Source organism: Pezoporus flaviventris, unplaced genomic scaffold, assembly GCF_033815535.1.
Source record: "Pezoporus flaviventris isolate CSIRO_AGI_PZ_B2104156 unplaced genomic scaffold, CSIRO_AGI_Pfla_v1 ptg000036l, whole genome shotgun sequence".
Taxonomy (NCBI): domain Eukaryota; kingdom Metazoa; phylum Chordata; class Aves; order Psittaciformes; family Psittacidae; genus Pezoporus; species Pezoporus flaviventris.
Genome location: NW_026892584.1, coordinates 16860432 through 16878641, shown reverse-complemented (window position 1 = coordinate 16878641; position 18210 = coordinate 16860432). Strand labels below are relative to the sequence as shown.

At 37.6% G+C, this 18210-nt stretch overlaps 2 protein-coding genes across 2 annotated transcripts in view; one reads left to right on the top strand and one right to left on the bottom strand.

Moving 5' to 3' along the window:
• CHRM5 (cholinergic receptor muscarinic 5) overlaps positions 1 to 2959 on the top strand; it is a 46499-nt gene extending 43540 nt beyond the window's left edge. The window contains exon 3 of the mRNA XM_061463378.1: positions 659 to 2959. Coding sequence (XP_061319362.1) covers positions 742 to 2325 — 1584 coding nt within the window. The 5' untranslated portion in view covers positions 659 to 741 and the 3' untranslated portion in view covers positions 2326 to 2959. The remainder of the gene's footprint in view (positions 1 to 658) is intronic.
• Positions 2960 to 8756: 5797 nt separating this feature from the next.
• LOC133274318 (fibrinogen-like protein 1-like protein) lies at positions 8757 to 14632 on the bottom strand. The gene is made up of 2 exons (XM_061463380.1): positions 13998 to 14632; positions 8757 to 9457 (listed from the first exon to the last, which is right to left on the bottom strand). The coding sequence occupies exons 1-2, from the start codon at positions 14143 to 14145 to the stop codon at positions 8757 to 8759; spliced, it is 849 nt and encodes a 282-aa protein (XP_061319364.1). The 5' UTR covers positions 14146 to 14632.
• Positions 14633 to 18210: the final 3578 nt, after the last annotated feature.

Sequence of the window (18210 nt, the reverse complement as noted above, 5' to 3'; positions counted from 1 at the left end):
GCCATCCAGCTACCCACACTACCCAAACTGCACTTCCACACCTGGCCCAATCAGTGTCCTCTGTCCTGAGATCTCTTAGTAAAGAAAAGTCTTTCCTGACATATTTTTCAAAAAACATCTTAATGTTGCCTCCTTCCTTAACTCAAGGATTCCTCCTCAATTGCCCCAAGCACTTCTAACACCAAATTGTTACCTGCTGCCACTATGCCAGCATGGTTCCTAATTCCCCATGCATCCTCAGCTTCCTCTTAGTCTCTTTCTGTTGCTGGTGACTTCTCCAAATTTTCCAAAGATAATAATTGTTGGAAACAATACAATGATTCACTGTCTTACTGCACTGCAAAACTTTAATGTCTGTCTTTACGAATATGTAGAGTGTCTCCTAAGCTATCCAAAATACAAGAGCAGGTGTGATTGATTGTCCTAAGAAACAATAGTTGTTTTGATTGCATTTAGAAATGTCTTAAGGTGACATTGTCCAAGAATGTATATTTGTGTGGTTTAGTTACGTTCATAATGGTAAAAACAATAATCAAAATGCAAAAAGCACAAATAATTTGAAATATTATTTTACAAGTGTTTTATTGCAATTCTAATGGAACTCTGTGCTATTTAATGAGCTATTTTCTTTTTCTCTTTTTATCTTTCATGTTTACAGCTGTCTCCAAAAGAATATTTTTGAGTACAGTAAACAATATGCAGCAGTGCTAGGATCCTGATGACAGTATACCAAGAACAAGAATGGAAGTAAATTTATTCAGCAATTCCACTGTTGTAAACAGTTCATCCGTCAACCATAAGCAGTTAGAAGGGCATAGCCTTTGGGAAGTCATTACTATTGCCACTGTAACTGCAATTGTAAGCTTAATAACCATAGTGGGAAATATTCTTGTGATGATATCATTCAAGGTTAACAGTCAGCTCAAAACTGTCAACAATTATTACTTGCTCAGCCTTGCCTGTGCAGATCTCATCATTGGAATATTTTCTATGAACCTTTATACATCCTATATACTCATAGGCCATTGGTCTCTTGGAAGCCTTGCCTGTGACCTGTGGCTAGCACTGGACTATGTAGCTAGCAATGCCTCAGTAATGAACCTCCTCGTCATCAGTTTTGACAGGTATTTTTCCATCACAAGACCTTTAACTTACAGAGCCAAACGCACACCCAAAAGAGCTGGCATCATGATTGGTCTGGCTTGGCTAATTTCCTTCGTGCTGTGGGCACCCGTGATCTTATGCTGGCAGTATTTCGTGGGTGAACGAACAGTACCACCTGAAGAGTGCCAGATACAGTTTTTATATGAGCCTATTATCACCTTTGGTACTGCAATTGCTGCTTTTTACATTCCAGTGTCTGTGATGACCATTTTGTATTGTCGCATCTATAAAGAGACAGAGAAACGCACCAAGGACCTTGCTGAACTGCAAGGTTCGGAGTCTGTGGCAGAGTTGGAGATGATAAAGCCTCGAAAAGCATTCCTGAAGTCTTGCTTCAGTTGCAAGCGACAAAACTTAGTCAAAAGAGAGAGGTGTCAGGCTTCCTGGTCTTCATCTAGTCGAAGTACGTCAGCTACGGTGAAAGCCTCTCAGGCAGCAAGTACTTGCATCGATTGGGCTAAGGCTGACCAGTTAACCACCTGTAGCAGCTATGCATCTTCAGAAGAGGAGGATAAACTTGCCACAGATTCAGTTTTCCAAGTAACTTACAGAAGTCCATCTAAAGGTAAGGCAGAAGAGTTTAATGAGAGTACGGATGTTGTCAAACACCAGCCTGAAGAAAATAATTTTGAGAACCAGAAATACTTTTTGTCACCTGCCAAAGACCACATACAAAAAAGTAAAAAATGTGTGGCCTATAAATTCCGGTTGGTGGTTAAAGCTGATGGCACCCAGGAAGCCAACAATGGTTGCCGTAAAGTAAAAATAACTCCCTGTCCTGCTGCTCTGTCAAAGGATCCTTCCATCAAGAGCATGGATCCAAATATAAATAACCAAATCACCAAAAGGAAACGGATGGTTCTGATAAAGGAACGCAAAGCAGCACAGACTTTAAGTGCCATACTTTTGGCTTTTATTATCACATGGACTCCGTACAATATCATGGTTTTGATTTCCACATTCTGCTCTGACTGCATTCCCCTGACACTGTGGCACCTTGGGTATTGGCTATGCTATGTGAACAGCACTGTTAATCCCATGTGTTATGCCCTCTGTAACAAAACTTTTAGGAAAACTTTTAAGATGCTGCTACTCTGCCAGTGGAAAAAGAAAAAAGTGGAAGAGAAACTATACTGGCAAGGCAATACCAGACTGCCATAATTTACTCCTATACAAAGGATAAAGGGAGAAACAGATATTGATATAACCTAGTAAATTGGGTCTGATTCTGTCTTTTCAAAATAGCTTTATATGTCTAAGGGTTAAAAAAAAAAAACCCTACCAAAAAAAGATCTTTTGCATTAAAGTAGTGTGCTTGGGATAAAGAAGTCAGTGGTTACTGTGAGCAACACAGGGTGGTTTTGATTATGGAGTAGATCTGCATTAAAGTTATCATGCTTGGGGTCTTCTTTCTTTCAGTTACTTTCAATCTGAGAATATACGGAGTAAATAATGAATTACTAGAAATTCAAGTGGGATGGTCATCCAGTCGTCAGATCAGGTCATCCAGTCTATTTCCCTGTGGTACAGAACTGTTTCTTCCTACAGTTCCTTTCCTAGTGTATTGTCTGCTTAGCTTTCAGTGTTCCAAGTCACCAAACAATGAAGCTCGTACTCTGGTTTTTGAGACTTTTCTACCTGCTGTTGGAATGAATCAAGGACTGTTTAAAGGGGAAATGCTGTCATCCCCAATACTAAATGGTTAAGGAGATTCAGAGTGCCCCAGATGAACACACATATTGTAGGAGAATGTGAAAGTGAGAAAATTTCCACTTTAAGGATGACTTTTATGGAGACGTAGTGTCCTGGGTTCAGCCATAGCAGTCATTTTTCTCCTTCTTATTAGCTGGTGCAGTGCTGTGCTTTTGACTTTCAGCCTGGGAACAGCGCTGATAACACCGATGTTGTTAGTTGTTGCTCAGTAATGTTTACTCTGACCAAGGACTTCGTGAGCCTCACGCTCTGCCAGGGAGGAGGGGAAGCCAAGAGGAAGCAGAGACAGGACACCTGACCCAAACTAGCCAAAGAGGTATTCCATACCACAGCACGTCATGCCCAGTATATAAACTGGGGGCAGTTACCCGGAAGGGCTAGATCACTGCTCGGTCGGGCTGGGTATCGGTTGGCGGGTGGTGAGCACTTGTATTCTCTTCCCTTGTTATTTCCCTTATCATTATTATTACTGGTGGCAGCAGTAGTGGTTTTGTGTTATACCTTAGTTACTGAACTGTTCTTATCTCAACCCATGGGAGTTACCTTCTTTTGATTCTCCTTCTCATCCCTCCGGGAGCAGGAGGAGGAAGGGTGGGGAGTGAGCAAGCAGCTGCATGCCTCTGGGTTGCTGGCTGGGCTTAAACCACAACACATAGGAAGGGCTTGTAGTTGAGGAAATAGATGATCTATGTTGTATATGAAAAAGCCAGTTCCAATTTCAGTTCCATTATGCAAGTCACTGTCACCTGTAAAAAATGGTGATGCTTAGCAGATACTTCCAAGTTTCTCCATTTCCCAATGAAATTTTAAAATTTTGATGTGATAGTGTCAATTCAAATGAGAACTGACTGTAAAGCATAATGGACGTAGTCTATCTATTTTACAGCACAAGGAAAGTATTTTTTTGCAATCTCCTTTGTTGCACTTCTCCTTGCTCCAATATTCCATTACTGATGGAATGATGCAAGAAGAGGAAAAAATATGTATTGATGCCCTTTGCATTTTTGTATATGTTATGAAACTACTATAAACAGTGACAGAGTTGGCATCTCTGAAAGACAAAAATAAAGGTTTTTTTAGTATTTTTTGAATATTTCTATAAAACTATTAAGGAGATTTTGCACCTTCATAGCACTTTATATCGTCAAGTAGCTTTACAAATATTAGTCAATGTCAGGTGTTTGGAAACAGAAGTTATCTTCAGTCGCTATCTTTTGGTCCAGCAGAACCATATCTGCTGCTGTACTGAGGGCTGGAGTCAGCCCTTCTGCTGGCTGTGGCTTCTGGGACTGGGCTATACTGGCCTAGATACAATGAGCTGAGACTCTGGCTGCTAGCTGAGGTTTGCGGGGGCTTTGCATGTGTGGTGAGGACCCTCCTGTGGCAGGATTGAACAGCAGATGCCTGTCTGATGTCTGTGTTAAATTGTCAGGAGTCCTGCAGCATTGACTGAGCAGGAGGCCATGGGTGCAGAGCTGGTGCTCTGCCTCCTTGCAGTGGGAACAAAACATGAAGCCTTAGAAAAGGCCATGAGAAAACAGTTAATGGTGACAGGAGTCATAAGGAATGAAATCCTAAAGTAAACAAATGCTTATGAAGTTCAGATACAGTTCTGGCCTTTCTATCAAATTCTGAGTGAGAAGCCCTGGAATATTAGTTTGGGCCAATCTTCATATTATACCTAATATATGCTTTAGTGGGACATTGCAGTGGTGACATGACCCAGTTGCACATTTCATGGATTGTATTAGTCATCCTGGATGTACCATTGCTTTCTGTGAAATTGTTCATATTAATTTATTATATTATTGTACCATCAAAATGTTGCTGTACAGATAAATAATTATTCCATGTCAACAACCACAGTACTATTGATTAATATTTTATATCCCCAATCTCCAGAGGGGAAAATTGTGACAGTGAAAGATTAGCAGTGTAGTAATGTAAAAATATGTTCTCTAAACTCAGATGATTGCTTTTGTAACAGACCATACTGTGCCTATTATTTTTGTGCATTAGCATATGATTACTTATTAAAGAAAAGTAAGGGTGTTTTATATAAAGACCTGTGCATCAACTTTCCTCTGTCACTATCCAGAGCTTTTCCTGTGCACAGTAACTATGTACAAGTTGGTTATTATAGTGGGATTATTTTATATTACACCGGATCAGATATTCAGTAAACTGTTTCATTTTTAGCAAATGGATGTGCCCCTGTGTGGCACAAGCTGTAGTTAAAGGCAAAATTTATGAGCTAGTGAGAGTTTCTGCTAGCTCCAGTGCTGTTGCTAAAGTAAAGCATTGGCTTCTACTGAAATTAAATGGGATACTTTTTGTTGGCTTTGGCTTCTGTTGAACAGCAGTGTTCTGTACATGTTTATGGACTCTGTGCTCAGTAAATGTATTAGAATACACAGTGATGGCTGCAACAAAGTCTGTTCAATGTATTTGTGAAATATGTGCTCAAACTATGCTGCTAGCACTTCACTGTGAGATGCGAAGACATTACATGGCCTTACGTGGCCAAACATGGGTACATCATAAATACCTGGAATTCTGTAAAGAGGTGTGTGTTGCTTTATTGTCATGTGGGATGTTTATTCTTAAAAAAAAAACTCAAAATCACAAGAAGAAAAACGTGATCCTCATCAGACTGTCAGTACTAATTATGTTTTGTTTTCAAATTATATTTTGTACCTTTAAAAAGTGTTGCAGACTTTTACACTGTAGAACAGCCTTGTTATCTGTATTTCTGTCCTTTTAATGAACTTTAAACTGATCCTATAATTGATTATGGTCATGGTCAGGGACTGGTGAAAAGAACTTATTTGTAAAAAGTACATTTTATTTATACATAATCACCTACACAGACACACATATGTATGTATTTATTGTCAATACAGATGCATAAACATACATCCCTAACTAAGGTTATCAGAGACATGGCACCTTTAATATTTTTCAATATTGAATTTTCTCACAAACTGGGGTATCATTTTTGTGTCTCCCCTTTTATACATACCATACATATTCCAGATCTCCATAAATCATGAAGTAACATTCATTTTCTGTACATATAATTTATGTTTGTAGATAAATACTTGAAAGAGTTCCCAGAATTTTTAAATGGGTATAGAACACCTAGTTAGAGTTTTGCACCATCTGTGACTTGCTAGCACGTAGTGAGGAGTTTTGCGGTGGACAGGAAGTCAAGATAGAATATAAATGCACAGGTTTTCCTTTATAGAAAAAGTCCTGTTGAACTAAGGAAGGATGAAATCAGAAGGGTTATAGAGAAAATACTGTAAGAACCTGTAAAATACGATAAAGTGTATTTTGCCATTAATTATATAATTCAATTGCGAATTAAGCTTATCTTACTCAACTATGCATGTCAGTTAGTAACTGCTATTAACTGTTGAAAGTTATTTTTACATGTGGATTTTTGTTCCTCATCTCTATTGTACTGATAATGGGACTTGTACTGGCATATATGGGCTTGAGGAGTCTAGATACAGAGACAGTGATACATTTCAAGGCAAAATCCTTAATTGTACTTCCTTATCACCCTTTATATATTGTTCCAGTTTTAGAGCTGAGTGTCATGAAAAGTCCCCATCTCTAATTTAATTATTCTGACTGTTATATCTCCCACAGAGGGCTTTTTTTCAGAAATCTGTAACATTGCCTCCTTGTCATATTTATAGGCGACCTGACCATTGTAATCCAGGAATTCAGTAAGGCTTACTGAAACAGGAGCCATCACTGAGCAGGATCTGGAGAAGTTGAGAAGAAAACTTTTTGAAGGGTTTTAAATGTCTAGTTGTTTGGGGAAGACTGGCTTGTTTGATCTATCAGCAGATACATGAGGAAACTAATGGCATTCAGTAGCTAATGGCCCATTACTCAATAATACTATTTACTCAATTTAGTATTGAGTAAAAGGTAGCAGCTTTACTGAGATGAATTAAAACTGAAGTTCCTGATCTGGTACATAGCCCAGCAGTGCCTAGTAAACATTTACCAAAATGGAAAAAACAATTGCAACATCCTCCCTTTCTGAAGCCAGTAACATTCAGAGATTATTTGGCTTCCAGTTTTGTGCTTCCATGTCAAGGTTATTGAAAACATATTTTTGGAAGGTGTGTAAGAGTCTGGCTATATGGCAAAGAATTAAAATAAAAGCTATGGGAGACTGGCAGCACTTGGGTGATTTTCATGTATTGTCATTACAACTTTGGAGGCAACTTGATAGAATTACAGCAGAACCCACATTAAATTGACTCAATGACATAAGCTCAATTTGGCCACTGTCTGTTTCTTCCCCTATTACACTTTTGTCTTTGAACACAGTTTTAGAGGAGGAAAAAATCAGATGCTGCGAAATAGACATATATGCTATACTGGCCTCACCCACGTAACAGATCTGTAGCTCTTTCTGAAAACGTTGCAGTGCATTGTAAAAAATAAAAATTCCCTTCTTGGCTTTTGCACTTTGTAATTAATTTCTCTTGTAAGTGATTCTGGCCGTCTTGGACGTCTCAAAACACATTACAACTTTTTTTCTGCAAAGTACTTTTCATGGAAATTATGAGATTTCTGTTTTTAAATTAAAAAGTAGGAGTTTGCCAGTATGTGTTGGTCGGCTTTATGAAATTGAAATATCTGAGAAAACATAAAAGATATTCTAATTATTATTCTGACATTTATATCATGCAACAACGAAAACTTCAGTTGTTATTCAGCTTTTCCAGTCATACAGAAATGTGTGAAGTAACCCAAACAGCTGTAAAAGAAAACAAGGTCTTCAGGATTATCAAAACTGAAATCCTTTTATTTATTTTTTAGAAAAGGTGAATTTACCATGAAATCTAAAGATTCTCTCTTTATTGTGTAATCAGAAAGAGGGCACTGTTTAAATAAACCTTGAGTTTAAATTAAAAGTCAAGGTTGAGTGCCAAAACAATTGAAGCTAGCAAATATGAAATAAAGGCAACGCTTTTATTTTCTCACAGTGATACTGAAAAAAAGAGAAAGCTGAAGCACATCATGGGAGAAGCAACAGTCAAAACATGGTAAATAAAGTGCAGCAATATCCAGAAGAAAAAGAAGGAGCAGTGAGTAAACAATTGCAAAATCAATTTGATCGCTTAAAAAATGTGTTCACTGAGTTTCTTGAAGAAAAATTCAGAGGAATTTTGGATTAGCAGCTTTCAGTGGAAAAGCTGATTATTCCATTAGCTCTGGTCTTTTAAAAAGAAGGAAGAAAAGAAAAGCCTATGCTGAATCTTCACTGTGTATGGTATAATTTAAAAGCTGAGAAGAGACAATGAAGGGGAAAAGAAGCCACTGGAGATGAGGCTAATTCCAGCTTTATATATTAAAATACCTTTCACTAAAGATAAAAAAGAAAGGGCTGATGTTGCCCTAGAGTACACAATACTCTCCAATATGTGTTTTGTAAATGCAGGTACTTCACTGGAAATTTCCTTCCTGCATGATATGTGAAGATGTACAATTATAAGAGATCAACATTCATACTGGAGCAAAACTTCTGAAATGCATGTATGTTCATGTATATCTTGTACAAGACATCAAGTCTTGGATTTCATATGTGACTCTTCTTATGGCTAAAATACTATAAAATTAAATATTTAAATCTTCTAATAGAGGCCTCAGTTTCTGACAGTGACTTCTTGTGTGGCTGGGTGATGTCTATGTCCTGGTCTAGTCCTGGATAATATGCTGTCATAAAGCCCTTGCTAAGGTCCAAATTAATTTTTAATCATGGTTGCTTAATGTGATCATTCAGTCAGTGTGAGTTCACTTCAGTTACTGGAGAAAGAATCCATGGTCCTTTCAAAGTACACATGGCTTATCTACAGTTCAACTTTCTGACACAGACAGGACTTGGTTGGATATGACAGGCTATACTCAACGGGTTTGATCATCATCCAGGCAAACTTGCACATGCGTTGCTTGTTGCAATCTTTTTGCCAGTAGATCACATTCCTACGGTTTAGATTTGCTCCAGCACATGCATCATACCACCAGCCTCCACCAGGAATGCCATTGTGTTCCAGTTTAGCACAATTCTGAAAGTAATTGTCATTGTCTCTGTCTTTGGTGGTGAATTTCTGGTTGTCATGAAGATAAGCTTCTGTGTCCAAGCTTAGAGCATCAGTGGCATTGCCTTGGTATAGACCAACCCTGATTCGGTATTGAGACTCTTCATCTTCAATAAGGAATGGTTCATACTGTCCCCATTTGATTTCAGCATTTATGTTTACAAGTTTAACTCCAAGTATATATTGCACGGAACTGCTTGTTAACTGATGCATATATTCATTTCCTAACCAGTGGTTGTCATGAACGGAACCAAATCCATATTTGTAATCCTGCCAGGTCCTGTCAAAGTCGACAGTACTATTGGCTGTAATGTGCTGGATTACTGTCCAACCACCATCTTGCATGTTACACGAGACTACAATTGGGTCCTCCTTTGGCTGGATGATGTAAAGACCATCTCTGGAATTTCCTTTGGAGTGCTGAAAAATCTCAAAACAATCCCTTGGATAGTCTTGAGTAGGAAAAAAAAAAAACCAGGAAGAAAGTAAATTTCTGTTCAAATAGTGAATTTTAGATATGAACTCTGTCCTTTAAAATGAATGAATGACTACACTCTGACCAGAAAATGACTCTGACTTCATCCCAGGTAGTGGGCACCTGCTCAGCTAAAGGGGAAGATTGCAGACCAGAACGTGCAGGAAATGTTCAGAAATTTTAAAATGGGTTTGTTAACCCTGTCATACAACATAAGTGTGATTTTGCATTTATGACAGCAATATGGTTGAAAAGCCAGAAGTTAGGTACAGACCATTCCTTTTCTTCCTGTGTTCTTCTAGTTTGAGTAGTCACCAACTTTTCAATTCCCTGTGCCGTGTAGTAGACCACTGTGATTAATTACAGGAGCTATCTTTATCCTCAAATAAATCTAATTTCTCTTTAACCAATTTGCACTTTTGGGCATATATAACATCTTTGCATTGAATTCTGATAAGTATGCCATGCGTTCAGTGGTAAAAGTGAGATAGTAAAGCATATTTCTTGCTATTATAAAACTTATAAACATCTGAGGCTTTTCTTAAGAACAGTTCATGTCACTCAAAGTCCAGGCTAAATCTTACCATGGATTTACAAGCAGAACTACAGTGCTGTGCAGTGATAACACCAATACCAGGAAAATAGGTGAAAGTGCTTTTACACGTTATCCAATATACTCAGAGGTAACAAAAATGGCATGTAAGGCTTAGGATAACTCTCTTGATTGGGCTGAAATATATATACTGTGTTTTTTAAATGTAACTTGCTTCTAAGGTAACTTCTTGCTATAGTATAGTATCAAGCATCTCTGAGACTAAGGCACAATGCTCTGCTTTTTACAAAAGGCTGTGAGACTTCTCAAAGCCAGAATATAATTTATTTAAATACACATTTCTGTATGTATGAATTCATATATAGAGAATTCCTTTTGTATGTAGAGAAGGATGTTATTCAATGTCTGTTCTGTTTGTCAGAAACATGTTTATGAAATGAAATCATTCACTTCTCCATAGATTTGAAAGGCATGTCATGACATCATTATACTATGGGATACTTGTACTTTATGTTTAATAAAAACTTGTTAATTTTAGTGTCTCTGTCAGAAAAGTTCCTACAAACCACCTGTGATGTCAAATAAGAGCTCTTCAGACTGACAAAATCTTATGTTCTGTCTGACAGTGACTGATAGGAATTTAAATGCTGAATTTAGAATTTTATTTTTTTTCTTCTGGGAAACCAGGATAATTGAGGACAAGTACAGCAATTGGTTTCTTTTCAATATTTACCAAAAAACAACAAAGGAAAAATATTTCCAAAGATAAAAACTTTAAAATAAATGCTCAGGAAAAACCTCTTCTTTGCCCAAATCACTGACCAGAGATCAGTGATCCTTTGCTCCTTTTACTGAATGCAGTAAATTGTTTTTCTTTTCCTGAACAGAAGAACAGAGTCAGAAAAGAGTGAATCTCATTGTATGGTCTTGTGACCAACAAATCAAAAGTACACTCAGTGATTTGGCTAGTGTTAAAAAAAAAAAAAACCACAAACCCCAAACAACTTTGTGGAAAGAGAAAGGCAGCAGAAGTGACTATTTTATCTGCCACTGGTCCTGCAGCAAATTATATCATACAGTCTTCTTCACAGAATTGTTGAATTTCTTCCAACTGAAAAGCATTGTATATTTCAGTAACTGTCACTACTCTCTTAGAAATACAAATCTGGTTCCCAATCTAATTTTATTAATGTCCACCATCCACCTTTTTCTTTCTTGTGTCACATTGTCCCTTAGTTAAATAGTGCTTCTTCCTGGGTAATAAGCCCCAGTGAGGACAATTATATTTTTATTCAGCCTTTGTTTTGTGAGGGTAGCATAAAGAAGTTCTTTTATTATTTAGTGTAAGATAAATCTTCCGTTCCTTAATTGTCTTAGTAGCTTTTCTGCACTCTTCATTGCAAATTAATCTCCTAGAACATGGGTAAAGTTTGCACACAGTATTGCAGATGGCCCTGTGTAGTGCCACTGATTCTTCCCAGGTTTTATTAAAAACACCTTTGTTGATATGTTCCAGGACTACATTTGTATTGCTTAATTTCCTTTAATCTAGAGTTTGGTTTTGGGATTTTTGTAACTGGTGAGGTCCTCACCTTGTAGTAGAACCTAGGATCATGTACTTTAGTTTTCAACCAAATGGCATTACTTAAGAACACCCGATACATTTTTTTTTCCTGTGTAATATTCTGGGTTTTTGCATTGGCATTTCTGTACTTCATGTTATCATTAAATTTTATCAGCATATGCCTGGTTTTGCATCAGTATACTTAATAAGAATATGGAAAAGATTACCTATGAGCAAATACTTCCAAAGTCTCCTCTTGACTTTATGGTTTACTTTTCTAACCAAGTCATTGTCATTTTCTTTTCAGTCTCTACTGAAATTATAATATAACCTTAACTTCCGTGATTTATTATTGCATGAAATATTGTATCATAGGCTTTGTAGAAGTCCAGATGGACTAAACCTGTTAAATACTATTTTTCATAGAATTACTATTGTGTTAAATATAGTCTTTTATATTTGATATTCAGAAGATTATTGGTACTTCCATGCCACTCAGGACAGATTTACAGGAATAGATAGTGTTTCCAAGGTCTTTTATGTCTTTCATTGCCTAATAGAATCTACAGCCATGAATAGAAGACTTTATATCTCAATATTATCTGCATGCTGTTATTAAACATCCTGAAAGAGCAGAACTCTGTACATGACTGTACTCCAGTTGTTAGAACATTTGTCTGGTAGACATAGCCTGACTCCAAACCCAATCCCATGATTTTATAGTATTACCATTATTTAAGTGATTATATAGTGATGCACACATCAGTGATACATACAATGACTCTTGTATTTGCCCTTCTCAATGAATATTATTCAGGCAAAATACAACAACTTCTATAGACAAATAATGAGAAAATAATTCAGACTGAATGTCACAGGATTCACTTGGAAAGTGGATTTTATAAAACCTCAAATGCCATCAGTCAAAGGAGTAAAATGAATCAGCCACCTACTCTTTTTATATACAATTTATATGGGACCTACTTTGGTAAATGTATCAGAAACCCTAACAAGCTGGACCTTGCAAGCTAGATAGGCAGAGGGATGCCTCAATTATAGGTACCAATGGGATTTAGGTACTGAGGTGTATGATGTAAGCTACATATGATTGTCCAACAAATAAGTCTTCAAATGAAAAAAAAAACTGGTAATTTCTCTTGAATTAGATGGCAGCTGAGCAAGGGATTAAGGATGCTGGAGAGGGACTCTTCATCAAGGATGCAGCGATAAAACAAGGGGTAATGTGTTCAAACTAAAATAGGAGAAGTTCAGGTTAGATATAAGGAAGAAGTTCTTTACTGTGAGGGTGGTGAGGCACCGGAACAGGTTGCCCAAAGAGGTGGTAAATGCTCCATCCCTGGCAGTGTTCAATGCCAGGTTGGACAGAGCCTTGGGCAACATGATCTAGTTTGAGGCATCTCTGCCAATGGCAGGGGAGTTGGAACTAGATGATCTTAAGGTCTTTCCAACCCAAACTATTCTATGGTTCTGTGACTTCAGGTCAGGACATGTTCATATTGCAAAGCAGGCCAAGTGCAAGGTCTTGCGCCTAGGTTGAGGCAATTCCAAGCACAGCTAGAGGCTGGGCAAAGAACTGATTGAGAGCAGCCCTGAGGAGGACTTGAGGGTGTTGGTTGGTAAGAAGCTCAACAATGACCCACCAGTGTGCATTTGCAGCCCAGAAGGCAAACTGTATCTCGGGCTGCATCAAAAGGAGCATGGCCAGAAGGTCGAGGGAGCTGATTCTGCTCCTCTGCTCTCATGAGACCCCCACCTGCAGGTACTGCCTTCAGCTCTGGGGCACTCGACACCAGAGGGATGTGGACCTGCTCAAATGAGTACAGAGGATAGCCACAAGATGATCAGAGCACTGGAGCACCTTTCCTGTGAAGACAGGCTGAAAGAGCTGGGGTTGTTCTGCCTATAGAAGAAGAGAAGGCTCTGGGGAGACCTTAAAGTAGCATTCCAGTACATAAAGGGGGACTACAAGAAATCTGGAGAGGGACTTTTACAAGGGCATCTAGTGATGGGACAAGGGAGAATGGTTTTAAACTGAAAGAGGGTAGAATTTTTATTAGATATAAGGAAGAAGTTCTTTACTGTGAGGGTGGTGAGACACTGGCACAAGTTTCTCAGAGAAGTTGTGGCTGACCCATCCCTGGAAGCATTCAAGGCCAGGTTGGATGGGGCATTGAGCAATCTGGTCTAGTGGAAGGTGTCCCTGCCCATGGCAGGGGAGTTAGAACCAGTTGATCTGTAAGGTCCCTTCCAACCCAAACCATTCTGTGACTCTCATTTTTGCAGGGCTAGCTTTCAAGTACATTGGCTGAAAATGTTACAGCAACACAACAGAGTAAAACACAGCATGCATCCAATATACCCAATTCTCTTCATGAGTACCTTTTTCATTGCTGTTACCCAGTCTCTCATAGCCTCTTTGGGGAAGAAGGTGGGCATTAGCCAAGACCACTGCCTCTGTGGTGCTTACTGACAAAGTGCATTGAAAGAGCAAGAACAGAATAAATCCCACTGAGCTTGTCATCAGCATCTTCCTTCCAAGTCAGTCCTTCTGCAGCAGTACAGATCTGTAACACAGGGTGGATTAAAAATGGAAAGATTTATGACTTCTAATAGGAAAGTCCTGAAGAACAAAGGTATTGAAATACTGAGCTTCAGTGTAGTAAGCCTCTGCCAAAATCAGCTTCTCCCATCTTTCAAGGACCTCTCCCTTTCCTAACGTCTTGCACCCTGTATCTGACTGGTCATTCCTCTGACACATAGGATTGGAATCTCTTAGCTGTTACCTTGCACCATGCTGGGCAATGAAACAGAATGTAATTTTGTTGTGACAGAAAAGCAACAATGGAAGAAAAAGCACATCTTGTATTTATCAGAATTGAAATATTCCCCGAGTCTGAACTAGTGAAATAGAGCACCAATGGTTAACCTGGCAGAAACAGTAACACTAGCTCTTCTGACCGTCTAGTTCAAACAGTACTCAAAAGACATGGCTTTCTGAGTGCTGGCAGTATTTCTGTGCCCTGGATAGCTCTCTTCAGCACATCTGGACTATCCTTTCTATGAATTTCCATCTACAGCTTTAAATAATCAGTCACAGGTTTAAATCAGATTTAAAAAAAATGAACAAAGCAAAAAGAATTTTTGCCCCACAAGAGCTTAATATATTGTATCAAAACCTTTTTGAGCTTGTCCTTCTTTTGGGGTTACATATCTAGTAACTTTCCATCCAACATAGCAAGAAGTCTTACTTCTGGACTTACTGGACTAAGTCCTGGGTCCCCAGGCAAATCCCAGTTTGACAAAAGAGGAATTTTTATATCAACAGCAGCATAGGCTGAATCGGGATAACTAATGTTTCCCATACTCTCAAAGGACACATTTGCTTAAGACTTGACAAACTGGGGTGGTTTTTTTGTTTTGGTTTGCTGGGGTTTTTAAAGAGAGCTCCCCCCAGTGACTTTGGCAAAGGCAGCAAACAGATTTAGCAAACAGCTCTTTTATCAGACCTTATTTCCTGCCAGCATCAGCATGGTCTACAGAGGCCAGTACCCTTCTCCACAGTGGTTTATGTTCCAGCAAAGCCACATTCCTTATAAATGTAATGACTTAGCAGCAGATTCTGCAAACAGTATTCCAGACAGAAAAAAATATTCACCACATTTTAAAAAATGTCCAAGACAAATCACGATAAGAGAGTTCAGGTATGAGAGTTAATTTTTATAGCTACCATGCAGAAAAACAGCAAACCAGAATTTTCTACTCTACCTAAAGTGATTATATAATAATTCTGATTTATTATTAATATACAATTTGCTGTTTTATGCAGGGTTGGTCATTTAACACTGAGAGTGTAATAAACTGGGAAATTGCCTCCCATTAAATTTGTCATAGGGATTCCCTTAAAGCATTTAAGTTGTACTCTACCTACACTTCCCACTGTCATGTATCCTTTTCCATGAAAGCTTCTAGTATTGTTTCTATTATTAAGTATTATGTTATAAATGACTTACTTAAAATAAAAACCTAACCCACAAGCATCACTAAACTTCAGGAAAACTGCACTTGGATCTGGAGTTATTATTTTAGAAGTTTTATTTTAATTTAGCATTTCTGAGTGAATCTTTTTTCTTCCTTCATATTTACACACTGAAATGATTTACAGACCCATTTAATTTTAAAATAGAACTTAGTATTATAAATTATTAAGAAAGCAACTGAGGAAAGCAGCACTAGCCAGGCACCTTACCTCTTTCAAGTGAAGCTTAGCAAAGAAAATCATGCGGAAATGAATGAGCTCATTTTGTACAGTTGTACTTTGCCTGATACTTAAGCCCAGGTGAATAAATCAGCTCCAACACACTATCTCAAATGCAGCAAAATTGCATCTTCATTATTTCACACTGCACGCTTACTCTGGTGGACTTTACTCTGACATATTATACTTGCAAGTATTTATGAATTATAAAGTACAAAGTCCTTCTGTAAGGATTAAAACAACACAGTAACTAATTAAATTTCCTTGATCAATAAATAGACACAGTGACAGAGAACCGTGAAGAGGTTTTAGTTCTGAAAATTACTTATGTTGCTTAAATACACACAGTCAGATGCTCAAATTTACTGTGTCATTTTGCATAGATGAATTAAAACTGCATAGAGACAACTTGATTTTTAAGCATTAGGAACAAGGGAACAAACTAACCATAAACCTTGTTACTTCATATTATAACATGAATGAATGAGCAGTGTCTCAGAGCTATAAAAATGGGAAAAAAAACCCAACAAGCCACCAAATCAGGACAGGCTGGTCAACAGAGTGCTGTTTTATTTTATTTGAATTAACAAGAGTTAATTAACATTAATTCAGGTCAAACCTATAATGAATTAGATTAATTAATTGTTTCTATGTATCTGGAAGTTGCACTATCTATCTGCATGGCCTTTAGATGATGTCTAATCTAGCATTTACCCCTTTCAAGATGAGCCAACAGTTAAGTTTTTTTGCTCCTTGATCCAGCCTGCAACCCACTTTGATCAGATTCTATCCCTGAAACAAGCCACAATTAAAACTGATGGAGCATTTACATCCTCTGCAAGCTCTCCTTGAGGATTTGTACTATGCATAATTTCTGTCCTTCAATAATTTATTCTCAGTGAAAGCACAACATGTGTGGATTTCTATTTCATGCACAATTAAATAAATACATGTAACAAATGTTTTAAGGAACATTTTCTTGTAACATCTAAAACTCAGTGATATTTCTCTTCATTTTTCAAGTACAAGCAGTGCTTTATTATACATGAGGATGGCCACAAGGAGTCAGAACAGTATCTTTTCCATGACATTGGGCAGTAGCAGAGCTTCAGGGTAGTGTAAGAACACATTCTCTCCACTTCTACTGTTACGCAGCTCAGGGAATTTCTGGTATCAATATGTTTGACATATCTAATTTTTGGTTGGTACTAAGCTTTATAAACCCTGGCTAAGGCATGAAAATACCTTATGAAATAATAAAAGTGCTTTGAACAGACACAGATCTTGCTGAAATGGTATGCTAAAAAAGGTCAGAAGATACTGCTCCATTCTGTCCATATTGATAAAATCTAGAAAACACCACTGACTTTAGTGATATTTACTGATAGGTCTCATGTTACCCTGGTTTAAATTGGGGTGCATTTTTGCTTTGTGCCTTTGATTCCTACATTTTCCATCACTGTTTATCTTCTACCCATCTTTTAATTTTTCTTTAATTTCTTGCTGTTTGCTTCTCTTTGTTATTTCCAAACTTTCATCTAAACTGTCAGAGCCGAAGCAAAGTGGGAAGCATTTAATTAGAAGAGAGAAGAAAGGGCAGAAGCATTAATTCACTTGTGCTCAGAAAGGCATCTATTTCTGTAGATGAAAACTTTGAAAAATAATGAAAATTACTACATCTCTCTCTCTGATCTTGATGAAGTATTTTGAGAATAATTTTTCAGCCATGAAAATTATATAGTGACCTTAAGGTACTTTACATTGGTATGGTTTGGTCATATAAATTTCAAAATAATGCATTACTATAATGACTTATTGTTAGCCATGTTAATTAAGATAGTTTCTCTGCCCAATAACCAGGTCCTTCTCCACAATATGCTGAAGTTTTAATTATCCCTCTGATTCTGTTAAGCTTCAACTGGCAAGCATTCATATGAATTTTTTCCAGCCCATGCTCTCCTTTGTGGAAATTGTCTTTACAAGTTCTTGATATTTTAACAACTCATGGCACAGCCTTGCAAAGGGAAGATTTGTCTCTGATCAATTTCATCAAGCTCTAAAGTAAGTTGCAAAGACAACCTAGCTCCTATTTTGCAACTAATCAGACTCTGTAATGATGTGGAAAATGTCCATATGTAAGCCATACAATGAAGCCATCCATTCTAGCAAGGGCAAAGTACTATTAATTTAATTTTTGTAGTCTGGATGATTGTGACAGCAAGTGGCAGTATTATACAGTCAAAGAACCATAGAATCATTTTGGTTGGAAAAGACCTTTAAGATCATGAAGTCCAGTCATTAACCTAACACTGCCAAATTCACCATTAAACCATGTCC

Coding starts and splice junctions, on each gene's coding strand:
- LOC133274318 (XM_061463380.1), bottom strand. CDS start 14,145: ATGCTGATGACAAGCTCAGTGGGATTTATTCTGTTCTTGCTCTTTCAA. Junction 9,458..13,997: donor GGGTAACAGCAATGAAAAAG/GTACTCATGAAG, acceptor TTCCTACTCAAG/ACTATCCAAGGGATTGTTTT.